At 38.5% G+C, this 17,931-nt stretch overlaps 1 protein-coding gene across 1 annotated transcript in view; it reads left to right on the top strand.

Annotated features, from left to right (window-relative positions):
* The window catches only part of ptprk (protein tyrosine phosphatase receptor type K), a 107,024-nt gene extending 92,916 nt beyond the window's left edge, over window positions 1–14,108 (top strand). Inside the window, exons 24-41 of the mRNA XM_072445534.1 lie at window positions 1,651–1,662; window positions 1,830–2,017; window positions 2,871–2,958; window positions 3,072–3,217; window positions 4,661–4,678; window positions 6,030–6,066; window positions 6,145–6,242; window positions 6,337–6,453; window positions 6,538–6,692; window positions 6,779–6,914; window positions 8,479–8,628; window positions 8,795–8,968; window positions 9,563–9,580; window positions 10,191–10,322; window positions 10,397–10,522; window positions 10,599–10,762; window positions 11,143–11,278; window positions 11,760–14,108. Coding sequence (XP_072301635.1) covers window positions 1,651–1,662; window positions 1,830–2,017; window positions 2,871–2,958; window positions 3,072–3,217; window positions 4,661–4,678; window positions 6,030–6,066; window positions 6,145–6,242; window positions 6,337–6,453; window positions 6,538–6,692; window positions 6,779–6,914; window positions 8,479–8,628; window positions 8,795–8,968; window positions 9,563–9,580; window positions 10,191–10,322; window positions 10,397–10,522; window positions 10,599–10,762; window positions 11,143–11,278; window positions 11,760–11,816 — 1,952 coding nt within the window. The 3' untranslated portion in view covers window positions 11,817–14,108. The remainder of the gene's footprint in view (window positions 1–1,650; window positions 1,663–1,829; window positions 2,018–2,870; window positions 2,959–3,071; window positions 3,218–4,660; window positions 4,679–6,029; window positions 6,067–6,144; window positions 6,243–6,336; window positions 6,454–6,537; window positions 6,693–6,778; window positions 6,915–8,478; window positions 8,629–8,794; window positions 8,969–9,562; window positions 9,581–10,190; window positions 10,323–10,396; window positions 10,523–10,598; window positions 10,763–11,142; window positions 11,279–11,759) is intronic.
* Window positions 14,109–17,931: the final 3,823 nt, after the last annotated feature.

Genomic DNA, 17,931 nt, shown 5'->3' with positions numbered 1-17,931 from the left:
GTCGTCATGTTTTTCTATGTAGATTTAATCTTTATTACACTATTTACACCAGCCTGCTGAGGGACTACAGGTCTAAATTAGCATTAGTCCTGTAACCTGGTTAATGTATAGACGAACACTATCTCTCTACAGACAAAAGCATACCATACTATAATCAAAATGTTCGAAGTAATTTCTCTTATTGCCTTACTTCTAAAAGTTAGATGAAATTACTTATATACAGTTCATACACATTTATAATCCATTGCTTTCATGAAATTATCAATATCGTACACAATATCGTATTAATGTTAAAATTGTACTCTAAATGTAGCTCTAACTACACATTGTCAAACTTGCCAGACTCATGTCATCCCCGATATTTCATGTTCCCAGTGAATCACTATTGATATTCACAGTAATTACCATTGCACTCCCTCTGAGGCCTCATTATTCCACAGCTTGCCATTGTTTTAAGCCTTGCCATCGCCTCTCCAGAAACGACACACGTAGCACTTAAGAGGGGACTGACAATTTGTCAGTTGGGGGGGAAAAAATGGCTTCGCAAATTACAAAACACTCTGACTTAGAAATGACGGGCACATCTTACAGCCTGGAGACCTTGGCAGAAATGCAGTGTTTTTCTGCTTGGAAGTCTGTGCTAGTATCTCCCATCTTCTTCCTTTAGGCTTGTTTGTCGTCCTGGTTTGGTGCTAGTGCCGTGTGAAGTGTGAACGCAGTGCCAAGCCGCATATTGTCCCAACTTTGGATGTGTTTATCTTTAGTTTAGTCTTGTGTTGACAGTGCGGCTGAGATGCAAAGCTCCATCGTACCCCAAAGGCCCTCGCAATGCACGGTGCCACCAAACTGTGCTAATTAACTGGGCTGTGTTTTTTTAATTCGGAGTGAAGGCAGCAGCTAAAGTCTGTCTCAGCCAATCATATCACGGGGCTTCAAGGAGTTCCAGGAAGTCGCAAATTTATATTCAGTGTCGGGTCAACTTTGCTGTTAATTGGCCTGACGAGGCTATAAGTCCGTAATGAGCTAACACGTCCGTAGAGCACGGTTTAGTTTGAAGAATGAGTCACTTTACTAATGGTGCTGAAGGGAAATTAGGTGGTTAGCAAAACTGTTATACTTCTCTGACCATTTACGACTTTAAGTCAGAACTGAAGCCTTTGTTATTATGATGATGAATATTTATGTTGATCTCCTGGTCAAGACAAAGTGTGTTATTACAAGTTGAGCATATAAACAGTTTAACTGTGGGTTCTTGCCAACCATTTGCAGACCAATGCTTTATTGACTACATAAAATACTATCTATGGGTTTCAGAATTATGAAAAATTAAGACTATTGTGATAGCAATTTACTAATAAAAACATACATCTCATGAATGGAGAAAAGTCCTCAAAATGTTGCATAAAATAGGAAGCTGAAGCCCACTAGACACATCATGCACATGCATCACTGATCATTCTCATCTGTTCTTGGCATTGTATATCGTATCGTTCCTTATCCTTGCCCCTGTGTTGTCGATCTTTATACATTCCATTTTAGTGGCCATTTTAATGCTTTCTGGTCACCCATCTACAGTATTTACTCTTTCTAATAGTCTTTAATCGCACTAACTTTGTTACTCTTTTCCTTTTCTGCTGCTTTGACTTGTAGTTCCAATAACTGGTGAGTAGAGACCATGTCAATGAATTGTCATGTTAAAGGGGGAAAAATCTTTTCAATTTGACAGCTCTACTATTTTTATTGCACATGTCTGCAATCCGAGTTAAAGTAATTTCCGTATGACAAATATACAAAAAGTCAAGCTCTATAATCTGCTGCTTTACTTTCAGATGAGAACCACACGGCCTCGGCAGCGGAGAACAGCAGGCTCCTGGACGTGCCGCGATACCACTGCGAGGGCACAGAGTCGCCCTACCAGACGGGTCAGCTGCACCCCGCCATCAGGGTCGCCGACCTGCTGCAGCACATCAACCTCATGAAGACGTCCGACAGCTACGGCTTCAAGGAGGAGTACGAGGTAGGAACAGTACTGTAGCTGGGCACACGTCATAGGGACCAGCACTCTAGGTCCCGAGGAGATATATCCTTCAATATTAGATCAACCACATAGTTTAAAAATTAAGATATGTTATATGATATGATATGTTAATTAAGGTTAGGCTCATAGGCATTATGGTGAAGGTTTGCGTCAGTCTCCAGAATGCAAGTCAAGATAAGCATGAAAACATCACAGTAGTATGTCCGAGTTTACTCTTTTCAATATATTTTTGTTTGGAAAATGCAGAATATTTCCTTTTACATTTCTCAGTGTTATAATATTCAAGTGGTGTTTCATTTTTCTTGACTTGTTGGATTTTACAATGTCAGAAAAGAGCCACACATTCTGTATTAATTGAACTGTATTTTCATTGGGCAGATCCAAAATAAAATCTTGATTGTGTTGATGATGATGCAAGGTTCATTATTTATACACAATCCAAACACACAGCAGTGTGACATGTATGAGGCTTGTAATGGTTATATTCTCTCATTACTATCAGCGCATTCGGACATTGTGCCCTGAAGCAAGACACTTCATCTCACCAGGGTGAATGTGTCTAGTGTATGTAATTATTGTGGTTAAAAGGTCTGTAAATGCACAATGGGAGTTATGTCTATGTCCAACCCTTGAAATACTTACTGCTAATATATGCTGAAGTTATCAATGTCTGGACACAAATCCAAAGCCTCAAATTGCCCTTAATAAAATGTTCCATTTTCCACCTTATTAACCATAACAGTGCTGCAGCTCTCGCACTTCAACTTTTATGGTCGTAACTTTTGCCTTGTAATCATTATTTTGTCATTTATCTCTACTGTTGGTGATGCAGAGTTTCTTTGAGGGTCAATCCGCCACCTGGGATGTGGCCAAGAAGGATCAGAACCGCACCAAGAACCGCTACGGCAATATCATAGCCTGTAAGTGTCGCTTCAACATGAATAGACTGATATGCATTGTTGTTCACCCTCCATAGTTTTTAAATGCTGTTGCTTTGGCCTCTTAAACCCACACTGTTTTTGTCTCTTTACAGATGACCACTCTAGGGTTATTCTCCAGCCCATAGAAGATGACCCTTCCTCCGACTACATCAACGCCAACTACATCGATGTAAGTGGAAACGCATCGAATGCTACTATTGGCTCCCAACGAAACCAGAGAAACCACACTCCCTCGCTCGTATGTCCGGCCTCTATACCTTTATTGCGTCACATTAATTCATCCCACCAATCAAAGACCATGGAATGCATCGAGCTCATCTTCATATGTTCTAATTTTTTTTACGTTAAACAAGTGTTCACATCCATATGTCTTGCAGTCATCCATTTGACAGTTTTTGTATGCCTATTTTTTTTTCTGTAACAAGTTAGACCAGTGGTGTCCAGCCCTTTATATCAGGTCTGTCTCACACCAAGGTTATGATGCTGGAGGTAGTTGTGCATTTGTAGAAAAAATTAAAAAAAAAAAGTTCTTCTGGTATGCCAGAACAACTCAGCAATTCAACAAAACTGGGCTTTCTGAATAATTAAAAAGGAAAAAAAGAAAAATTTAAAATACTTTTTCATATTTAAACATGGCAAAAATGTGATTTGGTTTGCATTATAATTCTATACGGCTAAACACTTTTTACTTTATTCCAGAAGTCCAACTGGGCGTCGTATTCCTTCTCCCAGTTATATTATTGCTCGACCACGAGAGAAAATTAAGTTCTACACAGACTAAAAAGTAGACTAGACATTTTACACAAATCAATCTACTTTATAGCATATTTTAGCGGCTTTTCCTCCATTGTCCACTTAAGTGAACGGAGTTCTCTCTCGACCGGAAGTGAGATTAAACAACCACGCTAACAGAATTAACAATACTAAGAAAAATTAATATGAATACAAATATTTACACATCCCAATGAATCGATTTGATGATCCAATACAGTATAATAGGTCAGGCAGATTATAGAGATATACAACACATTTATGCTTATATAGTTTAGTCATAATCACCATTAGGGGTTTCCATCTCATCTTGACATCGAAACACAAACCATCTGCATGTCTTTCACTTTGTGCTATTTCATAGTTTCTACTTATTTCCCTGCTTTATACATTTTATTTACCATCACTTTATGTGTTGCTTGCTTCAGAAAATCATTTCAAGTTATCATTCACGAGCATTCAATGACACTTCTTGATGTTTAAGTTACAATATAATGGTCAATTTATTTTGAAAAAAACTACTCAAGCAAGGTATGATTTTAAACAGTTACTTGATAAAGAAAGTCAACCTGAGAAAAGTTCTACTATTTAAAGCACACGGGGTAAAATGTACATAATTTTCCTCAAAATAGTTTTAGTGTGTGTATATAGTATGTATGTATGTAGTATCTGTATGTAGAGCCACTGAATCGCCCTCATGCTTAACAACTGATCAGAAAAACATCAAGAAGCGTCCAATCTGCTTTCTCTAATTTCAAGTTCTTTTTTTTTTGCATGTGCTGTTCAAATTTCCATTATATCAATACAACTTTATCTTTTTTTTTCCTTTTTCTGATTGACTCTCACTGACATTGTTGTGCTCTCTTTCCTTCTTTACACACGTTCTTTCTGCCTGTGCCTTGGCCTGTAGATTTGGCTGTACAGGGATGTAAGTATCACTCTTTTCCCTCGCGCCTTTGAACGCACCGCGGCCCCACATCCCTAACATACACCTGTCCATCTCTCTGTCTGTCACTGTCTGCTTCAACCGCTTTAAAGCACTACTCGTATATAGTGCTGAACAGGGCTTTTTGAGAATGGAATACGTCTATGAATATCCCATCAAATTATAAGAGAGCAAGTTTAAGAGTTTTTTTGGTCCAGATTCTCTAGTTCTTAGTAGATTACAGTATGATAACACTACAGTATGGTGATACTTACATTTCATAAAAACCTGAAATGCGACTCAAATCCATACAGATGTTTAAAGCTGCACTGCGTAACATTCTGGTGAAGGGCCCGCTCCCTACTTGTCTCCATGGAGCTTGCATTGCTTGCCTGTAATGTTCCATAGTAGGGAATCAATGCTGCTTTCCAGTTGTCCTCAGAGGTTGGAACTCAGGCAATACCTAACAGTGATGGACTGTAACAAACAATGAAACCCAAGAAGATGCTAAAATCAACCAAAACATGGATCCAATTAAGTTAATTTATCAACCTTGCACAGTGTTATTACAACTTAAAGTTATAAATCAACATCTGAATGTCAATTTCTGCTTTTGTCATTAGCGCTGTGTAAACATTAACAACGTTAACAACATTAACCACATGAACACAACAATGCATGACAGCAGGGGGCAGTAGAGAAGAACTAAAGAGCAAATAACAGAAGTACGGTCAATGTTTTAACAGTTGAATGTAAAATGTTATTCAAACGCAGGGAGCAGCCATGTTGGATGTCTAACTCAGATAAACTCGGTTTACAAGTTGGGATTCCGTGATGTGACAGTATTCTAGTGTTAATTTCACATGTCAGAACTCAACAACTGGAAAGCAGCACAAAGCATCGATCTCAAGGGTGTGGGTGACACCATTAGGTCAAGTTACTGGTCTCATCTGTGGAGATGTGACCCCGCTCACTTTTAAATATAAGTTTTTCAAGGTATATTTGAGAAATAAAAACAGCTGTAATTTAATGAACGCAGGATATAAATGTTCAATACAATCCAGACAAACTAATAATCTAATCTCTATGGTGGCAGACACCAGAAAAGTTACATAATGCACATTTTTATTTTATTTTTGTAGTGAAATTTTAACTTCTGAATCTTTTTTTATTAATATTATTATTTGCCTGCGACAAGTTGGCCACTGTCCAGGGTGTACCCCGCCTAAGGCCCGAAGTCACTGGGATAGGCTCCAGTCACCCGCGACCCCGAAAGGGACCAAGCGGTAGAAAATGGATGGATGGATGGATTATTATTTGCATTGACTTCATTATTCCTCTTGCTGCGTTTCAGGGTTATCAGAGACCAAGCCACTATATTGCCACTCAGGGTGAGAGAACGAAACAAGACGCCTTTGTATTAATATATTCAAATAATAACTTTACTCACTGATGCATTTTTCATACAGGTCCAGTTCACGAGACGGTTTATGACTTCTGGAGGATGGTGTGGCAGGAACAGTCCGCCTGCATCGTCATGGTAACCAATCTGGTGGAGGTCGGCAGGGTATGAGTTTGTTTTGTTTTTTAAATAATTGAATAATGGAATAGAATGTTCCCTTTTTCCCCTTTATGCTTACGCATGCTTTTATTTTAAACAGGTTAAGTGCTACAAGTACTGGCCAGATGATGCAGAGGTTTATGGAGATTTTAAAGTGACATTTGTGGAAGTCGAGCCTCTTGCTGAATACGTCGTTCGTACATTTACTCTGGAGAGGGTGAGAAAGTAGTCTGAATACTCAAGTATCTCCAAAACCATATAATCCGTGCAGTTAAATTAAAGTTACCCTTGGGTTTTCTAGCGTGGGTCTAATGAAGTGCGCGAAGTCAAGCAGTTCCACTTCACCGGCTGGCCCGATCACGGCGTCCCATACCACGCCACGGGACTACTTTCCTTCATCCGCAGAGTGAAGATATCTAACCCTCCCTCTGCAGGGCCCATCGTTGTTCACTGCAGGTATGGAACACCTATTACACCTACAGTACTGTGAAGAAGAAGCTTTTGATCGATCAAAGCCTAATCTTTTTGTAATGTTTTGTCAGTGCTGGGGCCGGGCGCACAGGCTGTTTCATCGTGATCGACATAATGCTGGATATGGCGGAGCGAGAAGGAGTGGTGGACATCTACAACTGTGTCAAAGCCCTGCGCTCTCGGAGGATCAACATGGTACAGACTGAGGTGACTGCATTACCCATCCTCCATTCTCATCCACATCCAAAGTGTTTACAAGTGTTCAACAGGAGATGCCTTCACTCATGGGTGCTTGGAGTGTCATGAGAAATTTGGAAACCTGCTGCAATCGATGGTAGTTTGTGTGTTTTAGCACCAGAGGGCAGCATTGTTCAAGTAGAAAAAAATCATGAACCAATCAGAAAAACATGTACAAAGGAAAGGTTTGAAGATTTATGTAGTTGTGGGCAATATTGACAAAAATCTCTATATTTTTTGGGAGTATCCCAATAAACATAGACATCAGACGATATTACATCAATCCAACACAAATGTGTTCTTTGAATGCATTAGCTGAGGTTTAATTATCAGACAAATGTGAAATGTCTGTCAAATGAGTCACAAAAGTGCAGACATTTCAGAAATTTTACCGTATACACTTATTTGAAAGTTTCAAAGAAAATATTCTTTTATTTTAATTTTTCACTAGTCTCTTTGAAACATTTCTTCTATAAAACGGTATACTCAATATTACAAATTTGCATCTTCAAAACTAAATAAATGCAACTGCAAAATCCCTGGATACTGTACCTCACTGTGCTTTGAGGTTCACACCAGGTTTTGACTGGCTCACCCATCACTGTGAACTCTATGTCGAGGCTGGACGGCCTTCTTTGAGTGCAGGAGGTTCACACATGTTTTTAGTCTATAACACTATTATGTAAATGTTCACCTTCCTACTTGTGTGCCCTCACACAGAGAGCATTATGGCCTGGGGTGTGAGGACTGACTGGGGAAAGAGAGCGTTTTCCTGCTGCTCCTCCAGTTTGGAACTCCCTTCAAGTGAACTTGAGGTTGAGGAAAACTGGTCTCACTTAAGGGTTTTTGAGCGATTAAAAAAGAAAATGAGAATTCTTCTGTTGAAGTGTCTTTATCTTTAAGTGTTTTTATCACTTGTGTTCTGTCATATTTTTCATTTTGCCCCAGGGAATCCTTGAATAAGAGGTCTCGATCTCAATGGGCTCTTACCTGATTAAATAAAGATTAATCAATAATATAAAAAACAACATTCACATTATTATGCATTAAATTTCTATATATTGCCCACTAATTAGAAATGTAGTAGTTTCAAGTGTTCAGTTTGGCAACAGACTTTATATATATAACATTGTTTTAAAATGTATATTTATTCATTTACACATGGAATCTTCAATAGATTGTGTAAACTTAATATTTAGGTAGAACGTCTACTTTTTACTTCATGTGCATAGAATAGAGATTACACTTTATTTGGATTAAGTTTGGTAAGATAACACTTTATTTAATGAATAACACAGTTTTAATTCGTTGGTTACAGCATTTGATATTATTTATGTACTAAAGCTGTATGTGAGTGTTTGATGCCAGTCATGACTTCATCTCATCCTCCACCCTTCACTCACGGTGTTGTGTGTTGTCATGATCACGCCGGCGTAATCAGTGGAACACCTCAAGCAGTTCTATCTTTTATAAGAATCAACAGACTGTTTAGTTTCCCTCTGGTACAATAGAATATGTCTGATTGTGTGTACAGGAGCAGTACATATTCATCCATGATGCCATACTAGAGGCCTGTCTGTGTGGAGAGACAGCCATACCAGTGTGCGAGTTCAAAGCTGCGTTTTATGAGCTCATCCGCATCGACTCCCAAACAAACTCCTCACATTTAAAGGATGAGTTTCAGGTAAGTGTCACTCTTTTTATTTTATCTTTTCTTTTTCTATTGGAGCATAATCAAGTGGAAAATAGGCTCCTGCAATAAGACTTACTATTGTAGCCTTTTGTTTCTGTTACTTACAAAATCACTCTATTGTATGATATAATAATCTAAAAAACCTTTCATCTTCCAGACTTTAAACTCGGTGACTCCGCAGCCACAGCCTGAAGACTGCAGCATCGCTTTGTTGCCTAGAAACCAAGACAAGAACCGGTTTATGGATGGCCTCCCTCCAGACCGATGCCTGCCTTTCCTGATTACTATAGACGGAGAGAGCAGCAACTACATCAATGCCGCTCTGATGGATGTAAGTCATACTCAGCTACAGTGCAGGGCTTATTTTCAATACATTTAGAGTGGACAGAAAAAATGGGAACATACCTTTGTAAAAAAGCATGTCGCTTTCAACACATAAATACATAAATAATAAATGCATAATTACACTAAAGTACAAAAGATCCCATGTTTAGAGGATTAGAGGTTACAAAGAGCATGCACTCACACTCCACACGGACTCCCATTCCTGTTTGTGTGATGCTGTGTTTGTGGTTCAAGCAGAAGGCTAGAGACAAATCCAGGTTCTGAAAAGACCGCTAGCTTCTCTGGCCACCAAACTTGTGTTTTTGTTTTACACTGGCAACATGAGACAGTGAATGTGTTGCCCATGTGTCATTGACTCAAAAAATTAAAGGGAAGGTAAAGTGACAGTGTGGTGTAGGTCGCCAAAACAATAACCAAAGAGGGGGGGCTGTAGATCTTTTCCAAAGGTTTCATTAACTAATGTAATGCATGTTGTCAAATATTTTAAAGCTTCATTTTGAATCTCCCGGGTGAGAAATGTAAGGGGTATCTTTCAATCTAAGGCTTAGTTAAACTTATTTTTGGCCTCTCTCTAAACAAGCTGTCAGAAGAGTTCCAGGTAATGAGATTTCACTTTGAATTTCCAATACTGGATTTGTTTCATGGCTTCAGTTCTTTATGCTTCCAGGTTCATTTGTACAAATATGTCATCCCCTCTGTACCTGTGCACCTTTGACCTCTGCAATGACCCTTGGTTTAAACTAGCTCCACCCCCATCTGTCTGCCCTTGCTCATTTAGTGACCAGCTTTATGTTCAGTCTTTAGTGAGGAAGAGCTGAGTCATGTGTCATTACAGCATCACCTGAACATAAAACTGACCGACCCATCTAAGTTGACCCTGTGTCTGTGGTGTAGAGCTTCACCGAAATTACAACACCGTCTTTCATTCATAATGTGTGTGTATTTATTGTGTAAAATGCATATAAAAAAGTGTGAGTGCTGGATTTATGGTGCAGCTCTACACATGTTCATATGCCCAGTGGATCTGTCATTGTGACGCATGTTCCTGAAGGTTCTCTGCACGATCATGTTGCCACCCCGCCCCACCATGCCCTCAATGTATGTTTGAGAATGGGAAATTAAAAAAACAAAACTGCATCACAAATTATGATGGAAATCACAATTTTCTTTCTCAGCCAGGAAAATGTAAATGTTGTTTTTGTTTGCAGAGCTACAGACAACCTGCTGCCTTCATAGTTACGCAGCATCCTTTGCCCAACTCTGTCAAAGACTTCTGGCGTCTGGTCTACGACTATGGATGCACCAGTCTTGTCATGTTGAATGAGATTGACTTGGCACAGGTAAATGCGAGCGCAATTGTACACTTTCTTAAAATACTCTCCATATTGTACTAACTCCAAGTATTTGTCCTCAGGGATGTCCTCAGTACTGGCCAGAGGAGGGCATGCTGCGCTACGGCCCTGTCCAGGTAGAATGTATGTCCTGCTCCATGGATTGCGACGTCATTAGCCGGCTCTTCAGAGTTTGCAACCTCACCAGAGTAAGTACAGCATTTTTACACTCAACCTTGGAAAACAGCTTTGATTATTTTGCATTTTGTATTTTTGTTTTCGTAGCCTCAGGAAGGATATCTGATGGTCCGTCAGTTCCAGTATCTGGGGTGGGCGGGGCATAGAGAAGTCCCCGCCTCCAAGCGCTCTTTCCTCAAACTGATTCTGCAAGTGGACCAGTGGCAGCGCGAGGGAGAGGAGGGAGAGGGCAGGACCATCGTGCACTGTCTGTGAGTGCAAGTTATATTTCATGTTGTTTTCCAGAGATTCATGACCCAGTAAACTCTGTGTTAAACAGACAACACATGGCACTGCTAGCCATGTTGTCCTATTGGATTATATCTGTCTAAAATATGGGAGAAATGTGTTTAATATCACTATCAATGCCTATTTATGGACTAACTAAAGATTCAGGCTACTCAATAGAAATAAAATCTTAGCCGACACTAATTTTCCAGTATTGCAATAGTAATTTCCAGTGTGCAAACCCTGCTCTGTGCTTTATTTGACCATGTTTATTCTATAATATAATGAGATTCTATCGGATAATAGGCTCAGCATCACTGTGACTCGATGGTTCAGCGTTAACCATGGTCTTCTTCTTTTTCAGAAATGGCGGAGGGCGGAGTGGAGTTTTCTGTGCCTGCAGCATCGTGTGTGAAATGGCCAAGAGACAAAGTGTGGTTGATGTGTTCCACGCAGTCAAGACCTTGAGAAACAGCAAGCCCAACATGGTGGACACTCCGGTCAGTCAAATACTTCATTTACTCGTCATGTCACTTCATATACTGTAGGACAGTGGTTCTCTGGGGCACTCCTTTAAGTACTTATCCCCCTATGTTTGACGTTACATTTCACTTTATAGGCTCCACCTCCTTTAGAGGTTTACCTTGTGTGATTAAATACACATTATAAAGCAGTTATTTTGAGTTCTGGTTTTAAAGCATTTATTTTTGGCCTCCTTCGTGAAAAATAAACTAGCCCAGTTTATTTTAAATACACTTTAATCTTATGTAAGTTGTAATCACATTTCCAGATATTCATTGAAGCAGTTGTCTCAATCTACTAGTTTAGAATTTTAATTTGGCATGAATGATGAAAAACACTTATTTTTGGGGTATGTTGTGTCCATTCCTTAAAACATTAAATCAACAGTCCGCTTCACATTGGAGCCATACAATGTGTATATTTCTTTTGTATGAACCAGTTATCGGTGTGTGTTCACAGGAGCAGTACCGCTTCAGCTATGACCTCGCGCTTGAGTTCATCGAGTCGTCTTCGTAAACCCAGACGAGACAGAGCAGAACATCTTTATACCTTCTTTAAGTTTGGTCCCAGCTCCCTACATCAGCAGCCATTCTGTAACCGAAAAAGCAGAACTTTTGCACCACAAAGCTACAAATGGCACCTTCATTTAAAGGGAAAAGCTTGGACGTGGATCAAACAGCATGCCAGACAAGGGAGAAGAGGATATACTTATTATTGTACAGCGTTCAGTGCCAGCGGGTCCATGTATGTTCTGGAGCCCATTCAACATGTCTGTCTCTTTCCTCTCAACTGTAGACTTTGAGTTGCAATACTCAGTTTGGCCTGCAGATGTCACGCTTGGCCATGAAGAGCATCTTCACTGCAAGTTAGATTCCCACATCATGAGTGGGGCATTGCTTCTTGTTGATATTTGCAGCTTGTTCATTGTTACAGGTACAATCTTATATAACATTGTGATTTTTTTAATCCACCATCCATTGTGTAGCTTTTATTTTTGTATCATTTCATTGAAGAATATATCACACAGGTCAACAGCCACTCTAAACCCATTCATTTACTTGGTTAAGACTGACAGCAAAATTTAAAAAAGTTTACATTGTCAAGCATTTGTTTTATCTTTTTTAACTGAATCATCGAAGTGACATATTATTGCAGTACAAGATCGTCACTAAATGTGCATTTTCCAAGAGAAACTGACTTGTTAATTTTGTGTTAATTTCCTGCAGCCTTTTTGACCTGCAAACTGAATCATTGTGTTTCAGTTGAATAGCATAAATGAACAGTCTACTGGTTAGAGCATTTTGAAATATGTAAACCATATGTGATATTTGCGTAATCATGTTATTTTAGGGCTGGGCCCAATGCACTTTCAATTCCTCCAATTCGATAATGGTACTTTTACAATTTAGAGTCAATCTTGATGAAAAGATCATTGGTTTGTTGACGTTTTGACTGAAATTATGGGAAGCTAGGAGTAGTTTTTCCCTTTATGTTTTGAGCTGAATTGGAAGTGTCCCAGGCCTCTTGTTTTGTGCACTGGCGGCCAACACTTTTCTCTTTTTGTTGAATTTTCATTTTGTAGCTAATGTTTATTCATATGCCAAAGACTTTGTGTAAATATGTCTATACAGTTTAAGCACATTGTTTGTATTTATTGTTTACTTTCATTGCTTTCAAGAACAATCTTTTTTTTTTTTATGTTTACTCTTACTAGTCCTGATGCTCGTCCCATCGGTCCCACACAGTGTACTAAAGGCAACACCTGGTTTGGGAAAAGAGCTTCACCATCAAAGCTGTATATTAAAGCATTAGATATAGATTTTCAGTATTTAGGTGGACTTCAGTACTATTGTCTTGTTTTCCCTTATTGAGTCAATGTGATGTTATTGTGGTTTTCTTTGTATAAAATGCCATTGCTGTTTGTGGTCAGTAGTTGCCTCAGACAGTCTTAATCAGTGCATTTCTGTGCACGTATTGTGGATAAAAGCACCTGCCCCTAATGTTGGGGAAAGCTTTTTATTGTAATTTCCTGCTTAGCATTTTCCCTACACATGCATCTGCTTAGTGGGTGAAATTAGCAGGACTGTGAACCAACAAGTTTATTGTGCCTAATCATTTGTTGATGCAAGCGTTTGAGCTGCATTGCTACAGGGGCTGTTCGAGCGTGTTCTTGTCCACATCACGGTTTGAATACTTTTCTTAAATATGTTTTTTTGTCACCGAAGGCGCCAGTCCACACCTTCACTGAAGTTTCACAAGCTTATACCACACAGTATGTGCTTCTGTTGTGAACACAATGTTTTAAGAAAAAAATATTGTAAATAAAATACAATAATAGAATGGGCCTGCGGTCATCTGTTAAAAGGGATTTTAATGTAAATAGACTATCATAAAGGCTCTATTGGAAAGAGGGCTGATGGTTGGCAGATCATCAGTTCTGCTGTAAATACAAAGGTCAAAGATTGTACTCCAGGAATATTCAAAAAGTATTGTTTAGACCAATTCTACATTTTGCCGACGTTTTTGTTTCTGGTCCGACCCAAAGACAGCTACACATTTACAAAGACTTACTACTGAGTTGAATTGAGCCCTGAACAAGTCAACAGCATGCGAAGAGCGATGAATGAACATGTCAAATGAAATCCCGACTGCACCATCTTCCAGTCCGAAGCCTCAAACAGTCACACATGAAGATGTCTGCTTGAGGGCCCGGATGGAGACTACAATTGATCTATAAGCCTCATAATATTATTATTATCTGTCATGTTTGGCTTCTTTGCTGTAATAAAGACCACTTTAACTACAAAAGTGTCCTTCTTGTGATTCTTGCACTGCTCCAGTTATGATTTTTTTTTTTCTAAACTATTTTCATGACCAGATTTTGTACCTTAATATTTACATGAAATACAAAATCAGATGTTATGTCCATAAGTTACTCTTAGCTTGGATAAGTATACGTCTGATAATCATAACATATATTTTTTATGACTTTGTTATTATTTATTTACTCATATGAGGAAGATGAAGCATTAAGCAGCTCGTGTTAAGCAGCGCCTTTTTATTTATTTATTTATTTTAAATATTGTTTAAATCCAAAATACGTATTTTCTCTTTTACAAAATCTTCAGCTAACAAATAAATGAAACTTGTTTTGATAAAATGTGGACTTCAAACATTAGAAGAGTTCTTTTCTCCTTTTCTGATCCAGGTCTAGACCCGGTCCGGTCCGGAGCCGGTCTTTAGTCCCGGTCCAGACCCAGTTAGGAGACGGTCTTTCTTTAGTCCCGGTCTGGAGCTGGTCACAGGTTGAGAACAGTCTGGCTCTGTTGGTAGAACATGATACTCTTGATCTCAGGGTCGGTGAGTTTGAGCCCCACGTCGGGAGCAAAGGGCTTTTCACTTTGGTTTTGTCACTGTTTGTTTTAAATCAGAACACCAAGATGTACAATTTCTTGAAAAAATAAATGTAACTAAATGCTGTTCTGTTCAACGTTTTTGGAGGGAGGAGCGCTCCCAGAAGGCAAAAAGGCCATGGTCTGTCTTTGCCTTTGGAGGGTTATTGTATGTACAGGAAATACAGTATTAGGGGCACTAAAACCACATCATATTCGCCCTTTCTTTTAGTGCTAATGTTTAGAATGTGTTAGCATGGATTAGCACTGAGATCAAAAACAAAAACAAACATCAAGTCTGAGATTATCCCATGGATTTGCTGTCAACAACATGAAATACCCAAAGTGAATAGTTGAAGTCTTTTAAATATTTGTATTTTCTTCTTTTAGAGAGAATTCTGTTGGATATCCTAAGTGAAATACAATTAAATAAACTAATTAAATGCTAGTTTAGCTAGCTAACTATGACCATGGATCTATTAAAAACATTGACTGATTTAGAGAGTTGATTGGGTGTACTTGAATTCTGTATTTTAATCTAAAATAGGAAATTGCTGTGTGAATAAAAATGTAATGTTAAGGGGCAATTTGGCCGTTGGAGTATTAACGTTACTGTGAGTAACACAAGAATATAGTATATTTTTTCTATGCGTGTTCACTGTAAATAAATGAACATGTTTTTGGTTATTTTTTTCCACAAAATCAAGTTTTTGTTCTACTAGTGTCCCAGACCATTGTCAGAGCCAGAGAGCACACAACACAGTAAACACAGGAATCAAAAGAACTAAGAACACACTCTTAGAAACAAATGTTTGTTATCTTGGAAAAGTTTAATTTGCATAATTATTTACACTGTATTGATATATCGCAGAAGAGGCAAATTTAACAAACCACACGGAAAAGCAGTAAAATAAATCAGAACGTCTCAAAACAATCTTTAAACTTGCATTTAGAAAAGAAAGTTTACAATTCCCTTAAAATCTGAAAATGAAATTATATTAAATTAAATGTACTCAAACAGATCTGTGGACGCTGTATTATTGAACAGCTTTAAAACACTAAATAATACATTCATTTCACTATCCTGCATGCTATCTGAAGGTCTTGTAAAATAATTTTGACAAAAATTGACATTGGTCAACAGCGGAAAATAGTTTAATTTAAATTAGGCATATATTGTATATTTATATATGTATATTTCTGTACAAATACTTGATATTTGGCATTATATTTATCCTCTTTATTTATATCTAACAATTAAAAATATTTTAAGCTAACCACAAACCTTATTAGGCTATCAAATATTTTTTTAAATCACTTTCCAAAACCAGTAATAGGCCCTTTGTAATCTCTACCCACAGCCACAACAAAAGACAGCGCTTCACCAAAAAGCAAACAGACTGTGAATGCTCTCTCCTCTCACAAACCAGTCCAATAATGATACACAGGAGTCATGATGGGACTAATGTAAGGAGATGTCAGCACCTAAACATGTGTGAAGAGGCTGCGGAGTCACTTCCTCTCAAAGTTACTCAAATACATTGCAGCCTTTTTTGTAAAGTGACTGTAGGTCACTTTGGATATGGATTTTTGAAAATATGAATATAGTGTACATTTTATAAGGAGCTGCCACTACATCCATCAATATTTCTGACAGCATTTCTCCATTATTCAGGTCTGTTTGCACACTAGAGCCAAAGAATGGTTTAATTTGAACTTTTAGCTGGGGAAGCAATGTTTTTATAGCAAATTTCATGTTCACTATTGTTCTCCTGTAGCCCGTAAAAAATATGACATATACATTGATGATTTATAAGAAAAGAGAGCAAGCAATAAAAAGACATCTTTGCAGTGCAACTGTGGCCTTCTGTCTTTGTTTGAGAGTGCTAGTTGTGTGGCGTCCGTCTCATGTTTTTGGTGTGTTGCTGATTGTCTGTAGAAAACAAAAAACTGAGCAAACTACAAGGAATGAAATGGATTGATTCAGCACCCAAACAGATTTCACTGAGGTTTTCGGTTCATGTTACGATGTTGATGTTGTGTAAAGCGTGCATCGTGTAGACTAACTGGAGCAGGTGCCGCTGGTTAAAGAATAAACTTATTTTCTGTGTTGTGTAGCTGTGAAATAAGAGTGACACGTTTGCTCCTGTGTGCTTTCACTACTCTGCACCTGGGGCTTGCAGGTTGTGCAGCCCTTTGAGTTCTGCTGCATAGTGCACAGGCTGTGGGATGTATTTCCATGTGTTCACTTAAGCGTTTGACTGTCTGTGAGGTAATCAGCTGTGAGTCTGTAAGTGAGCCTCTGGATTTATACTGGTTGAAGTACTATTGCACTATTTAGCTGGTCGAGATATCAGGCAGATGATGATGGAGGGGAATGACACCAAGTCCCTTCAAAACCATTATTTCGACACTATGCTTGATTCTGCTATTATCAACACGAGGCAAAAAGACAAGCGTCAGAACTGAAATTATGATTATTATAAGTCTAATGAAGATGATATGGTATTTTCAACTTCAGTTGCTTATGTAGAATGAAAAAGGTTATTTTCTTTGTTCAGAAGGACACTAACTCTAAACTGAGTTACAGGTCTGTTTTGAATACACAAAGTTGGTTGAGCATAGTGTGGGATCTTAAAAATAAGCCTTAACCTCTTTCATGATACAAATGAATCACTGTTTGTGCCGTGTTGAAGCAGCAGTCTGTCCCAGCTCCATATCCAGCCCTTATTTGACTATATTACTTTAATGGCAAACTTGCACAAAGCACCAGCCGAAACACATGTCGTTATAAACTCCTGGATGAATGACATTGTAAGGCACCTGAGGATTGGTCATGTATATAGTTGCCATTCTTATAAACTCCTCAAATCATTTGAGCTATTGTGACATTAAGAGTCGAGACAATGATAAGCAATAAAACACTGGACATGAGAGTTGTGATTGAGCTGTCGATTCTATTAGTACTAACCCAAAAGCTTTGAATTGATTGATTGATGGCTGGCAGAAAGGAGCCACATACTTGTAGATTTGGCAAACATTGTGGCAGACGATGGTGATGATGGAGTCACAGTATGCAGTCTGGGAAGTAGAGTTATACGTTTGCATTACTTGTGTTAGGAGGAAGAACAGTTACCATGTGTAGCCCAGGACACACAAGTGGTTTTAGTCTCCTTTTGAAATGAGTTATAAAGAGCAGGGATGTGACAATGAAACATATGCAGTATCTGATGTGAAAT

The sequence above is a fragment of the Eucyclogobius newberryi genome, unplaced genomic scaffold, assembly GCF_026437365.1.
Source record: "Eucyclogobius newberryi isolate DKJ021-1_F unplaced genomic scaffold, fEucNew1.0.hap1 SCAF_1, whole genome shotgun sequence".
Lineage (NCBI taxonomy): Eukaryota > Metazoa > Chordata > Actinopteri > Gobiiformes > Gobiidae > Eucyclogobius > Eucyclogobius newberryi.
Note: the sequence above shows the minus strand (reverse complement) of the source record. Positions and strands in the feature narration are given on the sequence as shown.